Below are 21422 nucleotides of genomic sequence, written 5' to 3' on the forward strand. Positions count from 1 at the left end.
ACTAGGACGTTAAAAATATCAGGTTATGATCATCTACAGCAGGCGTGGCCAACCTATGCTACACATGCCACAAGTAGCGCAGGCACCCTCCATGCGTGGTGCACAGAAGGAGGGGACAGGCACACTGTGGCAAATGGGGCAGGGAGCTCAGGTCAGGAAGCAGAATAGCAGATCAGGCAGGGGAAGGGGATTGGAGTGGCACTCAGGGAGGGCACAGGACTAATCTGTGGCATGCCTATCAAAAAGGTTGGCCTCTACAGATATGAGGAAAGGAATGGTCAGAGTGCTGGGATCAGGTGCCAAATCACCAGGTAATGTATCTGAGTGCAATTCTGATGAAGCCAAAGTGACATCACTTAACACCACCTGAGAACCTGGCCTGCTGTATTTAAAAGTGCCATCAAACATCTCAAACAAGAAAGCAGCATTATGTTGGATTTCTGTCTCAAGAGGAAGCTTATTAAAACACCTTTTCAACGTGTAAAATTAGAAAGTCAAAATGACACAATAAATAAAGAATTTCACAGCTTCCCTTTAATGGGAGAAAAATGACATCTGGCCCCTGGAGCCAAGTTATCTGGCCTGCAAAACCAGGGGGGTTCAGGGGGACTTAACCCATGTGGTGGCTGGGTGGTGGGGTGAAAGAACAGCAGCACTGCAGGAATGGGAAGCAGCAACTGGCAGCAGTATGAGCCAGGTTGGAAGTGGCCTGCACTTGGAGCTAAGCTCTATTAAAGCAGCCCTGTTACAAATGTTGCCAACCCCTGTTCTAAAGCAGTCGTTTCCAAATGCACCTACACAAAAGTAACCTTACACAAGTTTCAAGCCTCACCTGTATGTCAGGCTGTGACCAAATACTAGCATGAACAACTGATTTTCTGGCAAGCTCACAATCCTCACTCAATCTCATGACCAACTTGGGGGTCCTCCCTAGTTTGGGAATCAACACTAAGCCTGCAAGAAAACGGCTTGTTTGTAGGTGTGAGTCTGAGCACACCTGGTTCTAATCCTGAGCATATTAAAATTCAGAGATTAGAATGATAAGTTTTTACAGGTAATTTTCCATTCACTTACATACAGTAGATGCTTGTTGGCCTTTGTTTCTTGCAGTGCATTGAACACTTTGATTACACCATGACGTGCATTTTGTTGTCCAACCAGGTTCAGCAGAGCATCTGAAACAAATGTTCCTTTAGCTTACTCTTAAATGTCATTAAAACTCTGCCCAAACATTACTAAATGGCAAAAGCAGTAGCTACACCACGTGACATGATGCACAGTTAATAATATGCACTGGGCCTCCATTCAAGAAAATATTTAAAATGCATGACTAACAGACACATCAGCAATCACTTATTGAGACTACTCATATGATTGAAGATAGGATGTGCATGACTAAATCACTCAATCCTATAAAACTCATCAGGCTAGCGTGGCTTATGTCAGTTTCTATAGCAAGCATATGTGGATGATATTCAAGTCTGGCCACTTCTGACTAGATACCCATTTACAGATGGGTCAAATGGGCGTGGCCCTTTAGTGCAAGTCCAGAGCAGGGCTAAAACTTATACCTCCAAAGCTATAAAGAGATGCCTTAGACACACTGCCACCATGCCCCCACAAGTGAAGATGGATTCCTAAAAAAAAATTAAAATGGATTTACTGTCTGCCTTGTCTCTCAAAATTAAAACACTTCCATATTGCACAACCACACACAGAAAAACAATGAATTTCTAAATGAATAATTTAGATTAAATCAAATAGGAAAAGAACTTTAATAAATGCCAATCTGGCCATGAAATTCAGCCTATTTGGTTTAGCTATATAAAAAAGGAGTGCTCTAAGACAATTTCTAGTTTTTGTTGAATAATTATGCTAGACTTTAAATAAATCTAAAGCCATTATAATGTGCTTTATAATTTATATGCCAAGTATTTGCTATGCACATCTTGTGCTGTATGTTTGTCTGTTGAAAAATAATACAGATCAAACCCATTAAAAGAAAAGAAAAAATACTTAACAGCATGTATAACAAATCTTTGGGAAGCAACCAAATAGATCACTGAAGCCTACTCTAATCTCAGAGATAAGGAGATTAGGAAACAGGATATTCAAATCACATTTGGATAAAAACTGAAGTTTATGGCTGACCATTAAGAGATTTTCTGTAAAATTCCAGATTCAATGAAGGACTTAAGTCAGGGGTGGACAATTACGGTTGGAGGGCCACTTAAGGAGTTTTGGTCAGCTGCTGAGGGCCGGGGGTGAGGAAAGGGGAAGAAAAGATGTCAGTTGATCCTACCCAGCCCATGGTTTCCTGCCATAAGCCTGAGGAAGGAGGGCTGAGCCCTGCACTGCTCTGCCACAGCAAGGGCCAGGCCAGAGAACGTGCAGACTCCTCCACCCCCCACCCCTTCCCCACATCCATTACCCCCAGCTTCCTTTTGGTGCTGTGCAGTCCTGGCACCATCGTAGCTGGCATCTAGGCCCACAAAGGACATGCTGAGTAGTCATCCTGCCTGCTGCAATAAGGTACTGCCACACTGAGAAAGTCAGGGGCAGCTACCCTGGGCCAAGCTCCTACTATGGCCAGCATGGACTAGTGATGCCAGTGGCTCATCGCAGCAGGTGGGTGGTCAGGAGGGACAGCTACTTGGCACACTGCATCACGTCATTCCATGCAGGCCCAGCTGCTGGCAGCTGCAGTGCCGGGACTGCGCAGTGCCAACAGGAAGCCAGGTGGGGGTTGGGGAAATGGATGTGGGTACAGGCGGAGGAGGAGTTTGTACACTGCACAGCCTGGTCCAGTCCCAGCTGTAGCAGAACGAAGCGGCACAGCCTTCCCTCCTCGGACTCCTGGCGGTGGCCAGTGGGCTGGATAGGTTCAATTGGTGGGTTAGATACAGCCTATGGGCCATATTTTGCCCACCCCTGACTTAAGTGCAAGTTGGGGACTACACCTATTTTTGAAGATTATTACATTTGCCTATACCACAATTTTGTGCAGGGCTTCAAGATGATGGTAGGAGGACCAATATAAAACCTCCCCAGAGAGTCAATCAAGTTTTATACAAACTCGATAGCATGCTTATTTTACAAGCTCCAGTCAAAAGAATCATCAGCCATTTGTGCCTAGTACAAAAGTAGAAGAGTTCACCTGAAGCATATTGATTATTCTGAGTTACGTATTTAAGTAAAGATTTTGGGTATTACGTATTTTGGGTTGCTTGATAAAACAATATTAAGCTAAAATTATACGGTGGGGTTAATTTTAAATAAAGTAATTACACATGAAAAATTATGCTATGTTAAAAGTATATTACAATTGCAAAGTCAAGCCCTCAAAATTTAGGAAATGCCAGCAATAAAGTTAACTGTTCCCAAACTGTTAAAGTTATAAGCAACTAACAGCAGAGTCTCTTAATGGGAAGTATCCAGGAACTTTAAAAATCTGCAGAGCTCCAAACTGTGCCCGTAATAAGGATTTAACCCCTGCACAGACATATTGAAAACATTAAGAATATTCAGGGATGGGTGTTTCCTGATGACCCCTGGAAATGAGAGTACTGGTTATTCCGACAGCCAAATGACATCTGTGCGCCTCAAATGGACTGAGTAGCAGTGTTGAAATGGAAGATTTGGGCAGGCTCCAAATCTTTAGAAACACATTTACATTTTGAACAGTGAGGATACTTGACATTAATAGAATTTCTCCAACCGTATCACCTCTGAAGAGTACCACGCTTGGAATCATGTGCCAAGCCATTTTGACTCAGGGCAATTAACAGCAATTAGAACAAAACCAGGATCATATGGCTAAATTAGAGTACTGAGACCAAGTCTCCATTAGGGAGCTAGTGGAAGCTGCAGGGTGTTCAGCGCTTCTGAAAATCAGATCACTTATTTTGATGACTCAGTATGGAATCCTTAGTTTAACTTCAGATACTCAATTTTCAAGGTAATGACTTACAGTGCTTCTCCTTTCGCTGAATGAAGACAAATCTGTATGAAAAGGTGAGTGTATTAACCTGCCAAGGAAGAGCCTATTCAGTGGTTAAAATACGGGTATGAGTGTTAGGATACTTCAGATACTCTTCTTGTTCTCAATCTCTAAATTGCAGTATTCTACCATGGAAAGGTGATCAAAAACACCAGGGCAAAAGGAAGAAGTCCACACAGGTGCACAGCCAATTGTGTGTGCAACCCAGTATTATGACACGATTAGGCTTTTTAAATTTTAATTTTTTTAATCTTTACTACTCTTCCTACCTTATTCTAAAATGACTACCTACTTACTCACAAAGGTCAAACGTCTCAATAGGGAATGGTGGGAACAGTCACTAAGTTTTTACTGGATATTCTGACCCATGGGAAAACTTTAAGCTAGCCCCAATATTATTTGAAGCTCAAAAAGGCTAGTCCTATGGGTAGAACGCAATCAGCTGAAGTTCAATAGGGATAAGTGCTGGGTCCTTCATCTGGGTAGGAAGAACCTTCACCATAACTATACAATGGGTGGTAGCCCACTGGCTGGCACTGCATCTAAAAGGGACCTGGGGGTGACAATTGACCAAAGGATGAATACGAGTCAGTGTGATGAAACTGCCAACCAGGCAAACACAACTCTGGCATCCATCAGCTGATGTGTTGCGAACAGATCCAGAGAGGTGCTCCTCCCCCTCTACTCGGCATTGGAATGGCCACAACTGGGGTACTGTGTCCAGTTCTGGGCACTGGATTTCAAGAAGAATGTGGATAAGCTCGAAAGAGTACGGAGAAAGGCCACCCGCATGATCAAGGGCCTGAGGGATAGCCCCTATGAAGAGAGACTCCGGGAACTGGGTCTGTTCAGTCTGAGCGAGAGAAGACTGAGAGGCTACTTGATAGACGCCTACAAGTATGTCAGGAGTGAACACCAAGATCTAGGGGAGCAACTCTTCAGAAAGGCACTCATCGGGAGGATGCGGTCCAATGGGCACAAGTTAGTTGAGGAAAAATTTAGGCTAGACATAAGGAAAAACTTCTTTTCCATAAGAGTAACTAGAAGCTGGAACACACTCCCAGCAGAGGTGGTGCAGCCACCATCCCTGGAGGTGTCCAAGAGGAGGTTGGACAAGCACCTCATGAAGTTCATTTGAACCCAATCACCTCCTGCCCATGGCAGGCGACTGGACTCTATGATCTTACAGGTCCCTTCCGGTCCTTCTATTCTATGATTCTAAGAAAAAACCCAAGTGTTAACCAAAAAAACCCAGCCAGGTCCCACTGATTTTGCTTCTGTTACACCAGGGCACAGAAGTCCCCTCAGCACAGAGCAGTGCTGCATGACACCATCCAGAGACACAAGGGAGGAAGGGTGGTACCAGTGTTGTAACAGGTTCCAACCTTAGAAGGCAGGGCAAAAACAGAAAAAACTGAGCTGCACCTTTATTTTTCTCGTCTCTGACTGTGATATTCTTACCTGGAATGTTTTCAAGTAGTTTTTGCTGCGCTCTCAGTTTGGTCTCCTGGCTTTGCTTATTGCTTCTGGATCTTGTTGGAGGTGCCAGTTTTCCATTTGGCCAGAAAGCATCTCGGAACACACCAATGTAGTAAACAAGCATTGGCTCGCTGAAAATCCAATTTACTGTGTCACGTATCTGTCTTCAAAAAAAAAGAGAAGAGGTCATACCTTCGTATTTCAACTCTTATGCAGCACAAGCCCTTTCACCCCGGATTGTCTCTTGAGATGGAAGCAATGACCTTCCATCTGAATGACAGCATACACCTGTACCAGTTGATTAAACTAGGATTTCAGATGATTTGACCAGGATCCAAACAAACAAGCTATTCACACTCCAACCAGAAATAGGGCTTAAATTGCTTCAATGTGTGACTGCGATACTGGGAGTGGCAAAAATCTGACTTCCAACAAAAGGTAAGGAATATGCATGTTAAAAGCAGTAGCAGCACAAAGGCTTAGTTAGGAAAAGGAGGAGAGTGAAGTGCTATATTGCAACTAGATACCATGGGCTTATGAAAAATACGGTAGTGCACAGGCAGTTCAGCAAGCTTTGCTGTGTCAGGGATAACTTTTTGGTATAGGTGATGAAAAGGCTTGCTGCTCAAACAGGGAGGAATTGGCTGAGAATGCGAAGGTGGAAGCTAACTTGGGTAACAGTAACTACAAATGAGAGAGTTCAAGCTCCTAACAGAAGGAAGGTGAAATCCTCATCTGTGATTTGTAATTTTACAGCTAAAGCAACAGAAAGATTCTCCAAAAGCCTTGTACATGGTCAGGGAGGATTTCTCCAGTGTAGCAAATATGGAAAGTCGTTTTCCAAAGACCACCTGGAAAGTCCTGGCCCAGGAAATGAACCAGAGACAGAACCAGCACACCAAACTGAAGAGATTCTAGGCACAGCTGTGGTTCATAGGGCAATTCAGAAAAACTGCTGCAACTAAGAGAGGCTCCCAATATTGATCTCAATAATGACAGGGACCATGAAACAGCCCAGAACTAAATGGGTCCTTTAGCTCCCTCTGCCCCAGGCAGCACTTTCGAGAGACACAACATGGAAACTTATCCTTCTTGTATTCCTCCTTGGGGGCAGGGAAGGAGGAAGAGGAAGCAGCATGGAAATGGTGCTGGTAGACTACAGGCATAAAGCCAGTAGAGGATACGGGAGTAACAGATTTTGCCAAGTCAGAAGTTTTTGAATTATGATTCATGGTGTACATGCTGATGTTACATCAGGAGTTAGCTGGCAATCTGGTGCTGACTCTCCCTCTTGTTACCAATTTCTAAAATTCAGGTCACCTGAAAAAGAATGCCCTACATTCAAAAGCTTGTTTAAAATTATCCCAAGCAATTGGTCCAATAAAAGATATCACCCACAAAAATCCCTGCCTCTCACATATTTCCTGAACTAGTATGGCTACATTGCTCCACCACTGCCACAATTTTACACCAAAAGTCTACTCTGAGAGTCGCACATATACAAGAGGCATTTGCCCCTGGCAGAAGACCTCCATTACTCGATACCTTTTGACCAAGGACAATTTTTTCAAAATATTTCTTGGATTTTATCCGGCTCTCAATATACCACACAGGCCTCTTTCCCTGTGAAATAAGCCTGATATTAGGACTGTGGTATAAATTATACATGCAGAAGGATAACTGACTGAATTTCTGTGCTTGTTTCTCCTCCAATTAACATCTGAATAAAATGAAACCGCAGAAAGACAACAATGGCTAGGTCACAATTATGCAAAGGGATTGCTACTAACTCTTTTGTTATAACTTATTTATTCACGGAGCATTGATTCTAGGATCAGAACTAAAGCAATAGCTACTTACTTGTTGATAGTTCTTCCAAAAGTGACTTGTACTAGTGCAATTAATGTCTTTCTGACCCACTTGAACACTAGAACAATGAAAGAGAAGAAAATAAAGGCTAAACATTCAGCAACTAGATCAGTCTGACAGTCATTACTCAAGAACACACTATAAAATATGTTGATCTAGGATTAGCTGTATTAATTTTATACCTTTAAAATTTTACATATACCATCCTCTTGTTTCTTTTGATTTTTTTTATCCTGCCTTTCCTGCCATGCTCTCATTTCTGGGCTACCTTAGTAGTTCCTTCACATTTCTAAAAGACTAAAGGGGTGTGGGTTGTAGCCATGTTGGTCTAAGCACAGAGGCAGACAAGGATCTTTGGGTAAATCTGGTATCTTTTATTAGACCAACTCAAATAGTTGGAAAAAATTCTTCTTAGCAAGCCCGAAAGCTAAGAAGATTTTTTCTAATTGCTGAGAATTGCCAAGAAGAATTTTTTTCAGCTATTTGAGTTGGTCTAATAAAAGATCTGAGATTTACCCAAAGAACCTCGTCTGCTTAAAAGACTAAAGGTCACTGCACAATCAGCAGGTTTCCAAGAAATAATATTCACACTTGGCACGGGATACCTGTTCTCACTTCAGATGGTTCTGATAGTGACATTTTCAGTTAATACAGTGCTTAGGACAAAATTTGAATTTAAGAGCTGTTGTGGTGGTTCATATTTGGCAGTCATTTAAACTTTTACAGCTGGTTGCCCAAAGCTAATGAAATCAGGAGTTATTTTGTGAGATTAATTCTACGGTCACTTTTATAAAAGTTAAAATGAATTTCAGAGGGCATGAGCACACGAATAATAACAGCATGTCTGTTATTCTGTGGTAACTATTGGTTCTTGCCCAGCAGTAGATACAAGCTGCTAGCCTCAGGCATTTTTGCCCCTTTTCATTGTTTGTGCGCCCATGTCTTAACATGGTGGGCTGGAAAAGCATCAACTATTTGCCCCACAGGAGATGTGAGCCCTTGCATGTGCGCACCTGTCAGATCGTTCCCCTTAGAGCTAAGTTTAGGAGTTTTGTGTGTTCAAAAGCTACACTGGCCAGGGAATAGGAGAGAAATTCAGTCCAGACAGTCCCCCTTTTGTCCAAGGGCTGAAAATGGAAAGGTTCAGCGATTGCTTTTAACTACCATATTTACTTGTTTAAGATGAAGATTTTTCCCCCCATTTAACATAGGTGGAAAAAGGCCCTCATCTTAGAATTGAATATGAGGGTGCGGGGGGCAGGTGCCTGCTGAGCTTGGGATATAGCCCCTACCTGGAGTCTGGTCATAGATGCAGCTGATGCCTGTCCCAGCCAACTCCTGCTGCCTCTGTATCCTGCCATCTCCTTCCTGCAGCCTCTTCCACCCATCTCCCTCTCCTCCACGCAACCTCTGCTCCCCCACCTCCTCACTCTTGCTCTGTGATGGCAGGTTCCACGCATGCTGCAGCCTGGGGCACTGAGTAGACCCCAAGCCTGGCCTATAGCAGTGGCATGCAGCCTGCACGGCTGCTACGGGGGCTGGGGCTGTACTCTGTGCCCCAGGCTAGAATGGGGATGGAACTAGCAGCATGGAGCAGAGGCTGTGTGGGGGAGCAGGGAAGCAGGCAGGCTGGGGGCAGAAGGCAAGCTGCTTGACCTGTCTACACTACCAGCCTCTGCCCTAGGGGTGGGAGAGATGAATTAAAGATGACCCTCCTCCAATAATTAGATTCTATACATGGAATATTATGACATTTATAAATATTCCATGTATAGAATCTAATTATTGGGAGCCATCTCAAATTCAGGGTAGTCTTAGATTTGAGTAAATATGGTACTTGCATCACATTTCTCAGCCCTGCCACTTTTTCCTCAAGTGACTGCTAGTGAAAGTTCATACAGATATAATGCAAGGATCACCAAAACATTATCAGTAAAACAAGCTACATAAAAAAAGCCAAGGCCATGTTTGAAAATAACTTTTCTCCACATCTCCTGTGCAGGCAGGTAGCTGCGCGCTCCTCTCTGGATCCGGGGTGAGATCAGGCCATGGTCAGCCTGTGTGTAGAGTAAGTACTCCTGTTGAAAAGTGTCGCTTTCTACCTCCTTCCAGACATGGAATAAGCAGGTAGACTCATGGCAATCTGACTCAAGTTATTGAGCGTGGAGGCCGGGTGGGGTGATGTTACGTGAATGCTGGCGTCCCGGCTTGTTTCCTCCTTTTGCTTATAGCACTTCATTCAAACGGAAGCAGGGACAGCTGGGAATGTGCGAGGAACTTCTTCCCCCTCCCTCCCAGTGATTGGGGTTTTAGGCAGATTAACTTTCTGCAAGCAAAAGCCGGACCGCTTTGCAAGCAGCTTCCATAGTGTGGGCAGGTCTCTTGGTCTGTCAAACCTCATGCATGGCTTTAAAGGACAGCTTTGAAAAGAAAGAGAAGCCCACTTGGCTAAAATGCAGATAACCGTCTAAGGGGTGTTATTGCACAAATGGTTTTGTCGTTTGCATGTTACAGAAAAAGAAACCCGGGAGTCACGATGGGAAGAATTGGCTTGCAGGGGGCATTTTGAGGAAGGTAGAATAAATGGTCACCGTTTCTCTGGGCCCCCTGCCATCCAGGAGAGTGGAGAGAAGATATGGCGCAGGACCAGGTGGGAGAGATTGGAAAGGCAGGTGGATGGGGGGCTGACGCTGACCCCTTTCCAGCGCTTTGATTGGAATCCTGTAACATTGCACGGGCCCTGGCAGCCCGACGGCAAATGAGCCCCTCCGTGTTGGCCTCTTTCTGCGTGAAATTAAACCAAGCACAGCTTCACATCCTTAATGGACTGGCCAACGCCAACATCTTAAGGGATAGCCAGCACGGGTTTGTTGCGGGTAGGTCTTGCTTGATCAATCTCATTTCCTTCTACGACCAGGTGACCTATCACCTGGACAAGGGAGATGAGATTGATGTCATATATCTTGACTTCAAAAAAGCCTTCGATCTGGTGTCCCATGATCGCCTCTTGGAGAAACTGGCCAATTGTCGCCTTGGGTCCTCCACGATCCACTGGCTGGAAAATTGGCTCCGGGGTCAGACCCAGAGGGTAGTAATTGATGGAAGTCACTCATCATGGTGTCCTGTGACCAGTGGGGTCCCCCAGGGCTCTGTCCTTGGACCCATATTGTTCAACATCTTCATTAATAATGTGGACACTGGAGTCAGAAGCGGACTGGCCAAGTTCGCAGATGACACCAAACTTTGGGGCAAAGCATCCACACCAGAAGACAGGCGGATGATCCAGGCTGACCTGGACAGGCTCAGCAAGTGGACGGATGAGAATCTGATGGTGTTCAACGCCGATAAATGCAAGGTTCTCCACCTTGGGGAAAAAAAACCTGCAGCATCCTTATAGGCTCGGCAGTGCTATGTTGGCTAGCACTATGGAAGAAAAAGACTTGGGGGTCATCACTGACCACAAGATGAACATGAGCCTGCAGTGCGATGCTGCGGCTAGTAAACCGACCAAAACGCTGGCTTGCATCCACAGATGCTTCTCAAGCAAATCCCAGGACGTCATTCTCCCCCTTGTACTCGCCCTTAGTGAGGCCGCAGCTGGAGTACTGCGTCCAGTTTTGGGCTCCACAATTCAAAAAGGATGTGGAGAAGCTTGAGAGAGTCCAGAGAAGAGCCACGCGCATGATCAGGGGTCAGGGAAGCAGACCCTACGATGACAGGCTGAGAGCCCTGGGGCTCTTTAGCCTGCAAAAGCGCAGGCTCAGGGGTGATCTGATGGCCACCTACAAGTTTATCAGGGGTGACCACCAGTATCTGGGGGAACGTTTGTTCACCAGAGCGCCCCAAGGGATGACGAGGTCGAATGGTCACAAACTACTACAAGATCGTTTCAGGCTGGACATAAGGAAGAATTTCTTTACTGTCCGACCCCCAAGGTCTGGAACAGCCTGCCACCGGAGGTCGTTCAAGCGCCTTCATTGAACACCTTCAAGATGAAACTGGATGCTTATCTTGCTGGGATCCTATGACCCCAGCTGACTTCCTGCCCTTTGGGCGGGGGGCTGGACTCGATGATCTTCCGAGGTCCCTTCCAGCCCTAATGTCTATGAAAAAGAAAATGTGTTAAATTGGAATCCCTTTTCCAGTTTTTATGTATTGTAACAGAATGTGTCATACTAAAACAAAAAACAGGAGGAAAAGAGAGTTAGTATTCTGGAACAATATGATGCTTAGTGAATGTCTATGTGGCCAGCATCAAAATCACCATGTCTTAATGACAAATTTTAAATTTTTTTTTGTTGACAAAGATATCATTTGATTTTCCAATGCATTTTCTCTCCACAACTTACAGATACCTCAGGACTTTGGCCAAAGGTGTATAAACAATTTTTTTAAAGCTATTTTCCCTTTTTTTATATCTCTTCATTTATAGGCAATTATCTACATGGTTAATTTTTGCTTCATATTGGAGAAGCATTTTTTCCCTTTAAGAAAATGTAAAAGGCTTACATTTCTAAGTCCAGCATTATAACCTAAGCCTTCCTTGTTTTCCAAAACTAGAGAACATGACTTACGGCATTCTGCTATTCTGGACACATTTGCAAACAAGAAAAAAAAGGCAGTTTCTCAGTTTAGAATGGGATGAAAGATATTGGTACCGAACAGGATAATAATTTCATCTTTATATTGCCTTGTATATCATGTACTTCTGCTATTTATAATAGGCCTCAAAGCCATGTTGTTCTGACACTGGTACGTTCACTGATAACGCATTTACATGTCTTTTCCTTATAATTTATTCAATTGAAAAATGCAGCACTCAACGAAAAGCTAATACTGATCCTATCTGCTTTTTGGAAACCTTTAAAAAACAGAAAGTAAAGTTATACATATTGAATTTAAAAACCTCAACCTGTTGCACTGTTACTGTGATTGAAATTTTAATCTCACAGCCATGAATTTCAGATTTATAAGTGATGGCAAAAATATTTACAATTTTCATAAAAATCAGTATTTTATACAGCAAAAAGGTCTCCCTTCACTGCAGTAGTATAAAAGCAAGCAGTGTGATAATTTCCTAGCTTTCTTGTCTAATGAAGTCCACTAGGAAACAAGCAGGTTCAAAACTTACTTCCTCGCAGCTCAAAAATCTCTCCAATCAGCATGAAGCATGGCTCAGCAAGAGCATCTCGTTTCCCATCCACCTCGTCTCCATAGTCAGACAGGTCACTATCCTCTTCTATTTCCTCCTAGAGGCACAAAATGAAAGGAAGTTGCTACAGGCATTAATTTTAGCTCTCCTTTCTCTACCACTTCATGCTTCTTGCCTCATTCTACATTTATTCCATGGTGCTTTTTTTCTTTTTTAAATACTTTGATACCTTGCTTATGAACTGGAGCCACCTTTCATCCCCAGTGGTGCAAAATACTGGTAATTTTCTTTTCCCCCCAACCCTCATTTGAATTTTGTCTTACCAGCTAAGAAATGGGTTATAAAATTTATAGCAACCTTCCCAAGGATGGTGCATGTGAACTGTAGAGACCTGAAATAGCTACACTACATAATCTTAAAAACAATAAGCAAGAGAGAATATTACCGTATTTACTCAAATACAAGACAAGATTTTCCTTCAAATTGGCATGAGGGGAAAAGCCCCTCCTCTTATAATCATATACAAGGAAATTTTGCTAAATACATTGGCTGTCATTAAACTGATGCCAAAAGCAGCACATGCTCAGCAATGGAAACCAGCCATGAAGTTAACTAATGCAACAAACACTGAGCATGACTACAAAAAACACATGGCCCACATTAGGCAAACATGCTGAACCTGTGTGTGGCCCTTAAAAAAAAAACAAACACAAAAAACCCCACAACAAGCAAGTTTTCCCTCAGCAGGGATTTGGCACCAGACCTGTAGACCTGGAGGTACTGCAGTGTGAAAGAAAGGGACATGAAGCCAAGGAGTGTGGGAAGGAATGGAAGTATAACCTGTGTGGAAAGGAGGGAAACATCTTTAAAGAGTGTCCCGGAGCCTATGCTAAGGTTGGAAAAGTGGAAAACGAGAAAGACCCCAGAAAGTGAGTCCCCCTCAACTGAGGTCAAGAAGTCAGAAAGTACTCCCCCACACACAATGCCCCACTGCAACTAAGGGGGCAGAAGCACCCCCCCCCCAGCAATGGAGGAGGCAGGAGGGGAATCTCTCTCTGAAAAAGAAAAAGAAACCCATGCTCAGAAAAATGTGATAGCCTTGAGAAGGATGGTGAAGGAACTCAGAAAACAAGAGGAGGACGATGAACTGGCTGTACAAATGGAAAGGACAGAAAAGGAGGAGAAAGGGAAGCCCAAAACTCCCAAGGGTGCAATCTGGAAAGAGCCCCAGAAGAGAAAGAAAATGAAGGCTCAGACATGGAGATCCAGGCAGGAAAGGGGGAGATCCTGGAGTTTGTAGAGGTAAACCAGAGTCCCTAAAGGAAAACCAGAATCCCTGGGTAACTCCCCCAACTATAAGAAGAGAAGTAGGTCCCCCTGAACACAGACCAGACAGCAGGAGAAGCCATGATCCTGGAAAGGGGCCCACAAACAGATGGAACAGATGGGTCAGAATGGAGAGAGCCCAAAAACCCTTAAGCTTAAACAAGGCTGAGATGCTTTTTTGTTTTCCAATTTATTTCTTATTTCCATATGCTCAGGGAAAGCAGGGACTGAAATTAAGGAGAGGGAGAAGGGGCTGCCAGGGGAAAAAAAAAACTTTGGGGGGAAGCCAAGAGCAAAGGGACTACCTGATCCCCAAATTTATTTTCCTTGCTGTAGCAGTGGAAAAGGGACAAATCAAATGCAAGTCTCCAATAATTAGATTCTATACCTGAAAAATTATGACATTTATACATTGTTCATGTATTCATTGTAGTTATTAGGGGATTGTCTTATAATCTGGGTGTTCTCTTCAAGTAAACACAGCACTGTCCTAACATATGTATTTGAGCAGTATGAGTGCTGACCAAGAAAGCAAAAAAGTCACAACACAGAAGCATATTCCTCTAGAAATTGTGAAGATGAGAAAAAAAACAGAGTATGTAGTAAATGATCATACTGTGCAAAATAAATGAGCACCTGAGATCAAGAACTTGAAATGAGCTTGGGTTGTGCACCTTTTTGGTGCAAATAAGAAAGAAACCCCATATTTTTAGCCCAGAGCTTCCAAGTGAAGGTCTATTTTTTTATTTCAGTACAATAAACAGCAGAAGAGACATTTCTATTTTAGCAATGCAACTGCAGTTAAGTTTGCAGTGAAACAAGAATTTTCCAGAAGACAAAACGGTTTCTGATCTGCCATCTCTGACATGAAATATTTGTATTCATTTAGTATCTAGTTACAAGTATGATTTAATTTATACTTTTAAAAGTAGAAATATGCAGAATTAGGTAATGCCTGATAAGTTGAGAAAAGACCTCCTTGTGTAAGTAAAACAGTTATGACAGTTGCCTACTACTATACTTTTCAGCACTACATTTCCCAGGAGTGCATTTATATCCAAAGACTGTCTACAACACACAACAGAACTGCAACTTTCAAAAGTGATAGCCTGAAGTGACATGCCTCATAAAGGGAACAGTAAGAAGAGGATGGAAAGGGTTTCTTGCAGCTGGTGTATCTAGAACATTTAATGCACAAAATAGAAAATCAAAACTGCTTGGCATGATGATATCATGTGTATTGTAATTCCAGTTAATGGGCTATTCTTTGTTTCATTCTGAAAGATGCAGACTTTTTTTTGTTTCATTCTGAAAGATGCAGACTTTTTATGGCTCAGTACAAGAGGTGACAGCTGAGTCAAAAAGATGGGCTCCCAAGTTCAAGACTTCCCAAGTTCTCTTCATGATGTTCTTTGTCAAAGCCAGTTTTGCATCAGGAGTTTATCAGTAGTTGTGAAAAAGACATGCTAGATCAGGGGTTGGCAATCTACAGCTTGAGGGGCAGATCCAGCCCTCAGAGCCATTGTATCTGGCCCTGCAGAGCTGAAAGGCTTTAGCAGTGCTGTGACTGGCAGCAGGGATAAGTGGCTATGGCAGCACTGAAGAGATGGCAGTGAATGAAGCTGCAGCAACATAGACTGGGTTGGCAAAAGTCCACACTCAGAACTAAGTTCTGTTAAAGCACCCATTCTGCTCCAAAACATTGCTGCCTCCTTTCCTAGATAGTGGGAAGGACCAGCAGAATTTCTGCAGGCTTACTCTCATCTAGGGCTCAAGCCAACTCTCACTGAAGTTTCCTACTGGGAACTGGCTTGCACCTTAGAGAGTGGTAATGGTCCTCTCTCTTCCTAAATTTCCCCCATGATAGATAAAATCATAGGGTACTAGAAACTTAAATGGAGCTAGTCATCTGGATATCTCCAGGACATATATCATGTGCACAACAGCTTTGATTTCTTTGTGAAATTTAATATCAGAGGGACTCTTAGAAATCTCAGATTCTTCTGAATGAAGCAAACTCTACACATCTCTGAAGAAACATGATCCTACTTTTTTGCAAATTTCCTTTGCCTTGAATAACACTTTGAACTTATTAGGAAGACAGTGATTGAGAAGGTTCTCAAAAAGCTGAAGGTCTTCCTCAGCACTTTAGTTCTGCAAGGACTAGCTTCAGGCAGCACTATCTTCATTCACTTTTGAAGGAATTGGCTTGGTTTCTTCATCCCCTTTCATCTCCATGGAGATTTCATTCTGGATTGAGAAGTACTGTAGATGCACCTCAGAAGCACAGAGAATATGGCACTGGCATCTCAGGACATCTCCAAGTTAAAGAACCTTCTTTCAGAGCCATACAGGGCCTCAGACACAGAAGAACTAATATAATTTTTTGCATGAAGGCAAGATTTGAAGAGCCCATTAAACAGAAGTGGTGATCTGCATCCTTTGCATGTTGCAGAGGCAATTATTTGAGGACACCCTTCACATTTTCACATATTAAGAGGTAGGGGATATGCATGAGGACAAGTTAAAAGAGCACAAGGCAGGTGACTGCCACTGTAGATCCACCAACCAGTGCCTCCTTGCAGTTCAGACATTTGAGAAATGAGGGTTACTGCAGTCCTGGAAGTGGGAGCAGAACAATTTTACAAAAAGGATGCTACATCTTATTTGCTTGATCTTGGGTCTGAAAATCCTTTATTTCAGAGGTATACTGCATCCCATTGGTTTGGGAAGACTATATGGGTGACAGAAGGAGGAAACTACAGGTGATGAAATTGAACAGCATATCAGGGAACCACGAGAGTCAAAACCATGATGGCCAGTTATAAAGAAAGAAAACGGGAAAACAGTTGATATACAGATTTGCAGAGATGTTTCACTTCATCAAAAATCATCTCTATTAAATAAAATGATGAAACCTTTCACTGAACTGGCCCTGCAGCATCTGAAATGGTTTAAGTGATTTTCTTCCTCCTGATGGAATTCACTGCTAAGTCCTGCATGAAGAGTAATTGATTTTGCCTTTCAAACGCAGATGACAGCAGAGTTGCCCCCAATAAATAAGGTCTCTGTGTCTGAAGCCTTGCTAGCAAGAAAAGGTCTCAGACTGATGAGATTTCATTAACTTAAAATATGCAATTTATACGACTTTCTATATTAAAGATTTGCCCACAGGTACAAAAACATGTTTATTCGTAAATTACTTCAAACTTAGTAGAGCACTCTCATCTCTTATCCCTGGTATGATTAGAGTAAATTAAGCAACATCTTCCAATATTAACTGTCAATCAAATAGACTATATTAATGACATGTCCTGCTTATTCTGGACAGATTATTAAATCTAGGAAGATTACTTTGCTACAACTCACCTCTTGATGAGAAAACAAATCACCAGGAAATCTCTCAAGAAATGATGAGAGTGAAAAGGAAGATTTCTTTCCCTGCACATCAATAACCTTGAGGTGCTCGGGGGAAGGACTCAAAAAGGCATAAAGTGCTTCACTCTGACATAATCTTTCATCGGAAAGAAGTTTCTATGGAAGAAAAAAAATACAGATTATTCAAAACATAGCAATTAAACATGATTTAAGCAATAAGGTGAGTTAGCCTGTCCAGAATAAGTGATGAATACACTCCTGAGATGCATAATGAGAAAAAGCTAATGCTTTGCATCAATGCTAACACATCTTACTGAAACTGTAATTTTTCCAAATTAATAGCATTTTTACATGATAAAATTCTCTTCAAAATAGATAGTATTCTTACACTAGGTAGATAAGTTTGTAGATAATTTGTTTGAAAATGTTTTTAATTAAAATGTAAAACTGAGATGACATTGCAGGGCTCTAAATTCATTCTCTCAGTCATTGACAGACCACACTAATTTGCCACTAGATGGACGTTTTCTAAAAACCTATATGCCAGAAGTTCAAATTTGAGATGTGACAGTTAAAATGATTTTTCCCCAGCTTGTACATCCCCACAAGTAAAGAAAGAAAAGCCCACAGAGACAGAACTTCCCCCACTTACACTAGTAACAGACTTACAGTTGCAATGGATTTACTATCGAGTTAGGCCAACATACATGTGAGGAGAACTAGGTTCTTGATTGACAATTCTGGTAACAATGCATGACCTAGAATAGAATCCATCTCGCTCTTGCACTGCTTTCTGGGCTCCTACACACAGCACATGCTGATTGAGTAAGAAGGAGCTATTTTTACATGATCACTGTTCTGAGCATAATCACATTTAAAGTAAAATTCTGACAAATAGCTTATTTTTGGAGAGCTGTGTGTGTCCCTTGACCTTCTTAGACTCTTACCAACAAGTCATTCCCTTAGCAAGCACTACTGTAATTCCCCACCTGCTAAACTCTTGCCTGCAGCCAGGCTGCCGTATCCATTTTATTTTGCAGTAGAAAAATTAATTTGGAGAAGCCTGACTGCCTTGTTTTTCTACCTAATTAAATCAGTCTGCAGGGAAACCTGTAAAGAATTGGCTCCTTGCATGGGATGTGAGTATGAGAAGAGGGAGTCTGCAGCAGGAATGATAAGCAGAAGAGCAGAATAGGCTGAGAGAAGAAATGTTCTTGTGAAGCAGAGTGGTGTGCACCAAAAGTTTACAAGGGTGGAAGACAGGGCATTTGGACACAAGCAATAGAGAGTGATGGGTAGCTAGACTATTCCAGCACAGAAGATACAGAAAGGGTAGGAAGGAAAAAACAGAAGTTCAGTATTAAAAACTCAAGTATTTATCAGGGCAGTGACAACATCTAAAGAAAATGCAGTAAGATTTGCAATTACAGTCATATTTCAAAACACCCCTGCTACTTTTTAATGATGCCTTTAGACAGAGCAATGAAAAGGCAAACACTGAAGGTCTGAAATCTGATCATCATTTCAAAAAGGGAGAGAGAGTTTGCATTAAATTTTAATAGTGCTCATCTCCAGTTCAGCAATATTCTACTTTTCAAAGATTATAAACATGCAATTATTTTACCTCTGGAGGGAAATAAACCTTTCCATTTTACAACAACTGATTGTATTAAAAAGCTACTGGAAAACCGAGCAAAAGCTAGGATTGTTACTCTAAGGTCCAAGAACATATTTTTCATACAAATGAATGTACTGATGTAATTGTCCTGACTCACAAGCGGCCTTCTACTCAAACTCTGAATTCTACCACAGCATTTTTAATCGTTAAATAGCATACTTTTAAACAAAACCAATGTAAACATAGGTGGGCCCTGAGGACTTGTAATTTACCTCTGCATGGAGTAACATCTTTTGTTTGCTGCTACCCGAGGACAAATACAATTTCACCTTGTGAAATAAAATTACAGCCACTTCTAAAAGCTGTGTTACCTAAAAGTATCTTTTATTTAATTTGTAACAATGGAAATGCTTATTGTAGGCTAACACAGGGGCGGGCAATTGAAGGGTCGCTTAATGAGGTTTGGTGAGCTGTCAGAGCCGCATGGGTAGCCCCATCCCTTGACAGCTGTCCCACCCCCCAAACCCTGACCTTTGTCACCGGAAGCCCCTCCCTTTACCCCCCAGAAATACTCCTGGGGGGTACCATCTTAGGACCAGAAGAAAACCAAATCAGACACTAAAAGTCAAACACCTACTATAACATTTTAATTTTATTGCAAAAAATATTTTTGCCATGATTTGTGTTTGCATAGTGTATATAGAGGTGATTGCATAACTAAAAAAATAAATTCTTAGTTTTGTTTACTGTGGGGAGGGGTATATGATGGGGTGTGTATGGTGTGTGTGTTATGGGTGTGTATGGGGGTGTGTGGTTGTGTGTGGGGGGACATAAGGTATGCTGGGGGGGATGTATATGTGGAGGGTTGTGGGGGCAGGGTGTGAGGGATGTGGGGACCTGCCCACATACCCCCATGGCATGGCACGGCACAGCAGCAGGCAGGGCACTCAGGGCTCAGATGCCCAGTGGGGTGCAGCTCCGGCCAGTGCTGCACATCTCAACGAGGGGCACAACCTCCACTGGGCTGTCTGTATCGCCAGTGCTCCATTCCAATCGCATATAGCCCCTGCACTCACACAGCACGGGAGGAAAGTCCCACATGCGGAAGCCAGCTGCCTTGCCTGCCAGGACTGCACAGCACCAAAGAGAAGCCTCAGGCACTGGAGCCAGCTGCCTTCCCCACTGAGGCTGCGCTGCAGGGGAAGTTAGCCCCAAGAGCCTTCCCCTGTGGGGCTCAGAAGCCAGCCAGCTCCAGTGCCAGAGGCTTCTCTCCGGTGCTGTGCAGCCCCAGCAGGGAAGGCAGCCAGATCCAGCCCATGGGGCTTCCCTCCCATGCTGTGTGACCGCAGGTGCTGCATGCGAGTGGCAGGGAATGCCAGCGATACAGACGGCCTGACAGTGGTTACGCCTCTTGCTGCAATGTGCAGCACTGGCCAGAGCCACACCCTACCAGGCACCTGTACCTGAGCGCCCCACCTGTTGCTGCTGCCACCACTTGCTGGGGCTACGCACCATGGGGGAAGAGTGTGGGGGCAGTGTTGGGGGGTCCCCACACCTCCGACCTTCCCTCACACCCACATGCTGCCCAACTGAGCTCCACACTGCCACCAGCCCCAGCCCCAACCCTGCACTCGGCACTCCCACTCAGCTGCAGCCATGCCCCTGCCACTTTCCTACCTGCTGCCCAGAGCCAGCAGGAGACTAGGAAAGTGGAGCAGGTCCCCGGGGCTGCAGCAGTGTCAGAGACAGCGGCAGCAGTGGCAGCAACAACCCCACGTGAAAGCTGCATGCTGGCCAGTCGGGACCTTCTGCCCACGAGGGTGGGAGCAAAGCAACCGGGTACTTTGGGGCTGTGTGTACATGTAGGCGCCTTGTTCCCATCCTTGTGGGTGGAAGGGCTGGGCAGGGCACAATTTGCTGGTGGGCACCGTGGGCCAGATGAAAGTTCTTGGTAGGCCAAATCTGGCCCGTGGGCCATATTTTGCCTGGCCCTGCTCTAACTTCATTAATCACATGATCAATGCAACTAATTTTAAATATGTCAGAAGTAAAATATATCAGTTCCACAGAATTCAGCCATGTCAGGCAGCTGGCCAACTACCCCTTCATTATTCAGGAAGCACACCCCAACCTCTCTGGAAACCTTCTCAAACAGGGGCCTTTTGATGTATTTGGGCTATTTTGGACAAAGCAAGGAACAAGTTCTAAAATCCTCACAGTGAAAATGCCTTGCCAGACCACTTATCTCTCTCTCAATGACAGAGGAAGGATCCCAATTTGAGTCTTGCTGTTGACTTCAGTAGTGGCAATATGGTACCTGAAAAGAGTCAGGCAGCACTGGTCCAAAGTCACTTAGGGCTTTTTTCTACCCAGGACCTCTTGAGCATATAATCGACAACATTTCATAGAAGCAGGATGTTAGTTGCTATCGTTTTCCTGCTTTACCTGTGGCAGGTTAGGGTGTTAAGCCTGTGTTGTGTCAAGGTTGATGGCAGTTGTATGTAGAGTTTAGATTATGGATTGTATAAAATGGTTTGGATAGGGATGATCCTACCTCAGGCAGGGAGTTAGACTGGATGACCTCTGGAGATCCCTTCCAG

The 21422-nt window shown here is 43.5% G+C and overlaps 1 protein-coding gene across 1 annotated transcript in view; it reads right to left on the minus strand.

Annotated features, from left to right (window-relative positions):
• SNX25 (sorting nexin 25) overlaps window positions 1–21422 on the minus strand; it is a 148839-nt gene that overhangs the window by 1043 nt on the left and 126374 nt on the right. Inside the window, exons 14-18 of the mRNA XM_014594848.3 lie at window positions 17196–17360; window positions 12480–12597; window positions 7340–7406; window positions 5462–5643; window positions 1075–1175 (exon numbers count right to left, since the gene is read on the minus strand). Coding sequence (XP_014450334.2) covers window positions 1075–1175; window positions 5462–5643; window positions 7340–7406; window positions 12480–12597; window positions 17196–17360 — 633 coding nt within the window. The remainder of the gene's footprint in view (window positions 1–1074; window positions 1176–5461; window positions 5644–7339; window positions 7407–12479; window positions 12598–17195; window positions 17361–21422) is intronic.

Source organism: Alligator mississippiensis, chromosome 2, assembly GCF_030867095.1.
Source record: "Alligator mississippiensis isolate rAllMis1 chromosome 2, rAllMis1, whole genome shotgun sequence".
Taxonomy (NCBI): Eukaryota; Metazoa; Chordata; order Crocodylia; family Alligatoridae; genus Alligator; species Alligator mississippiensis.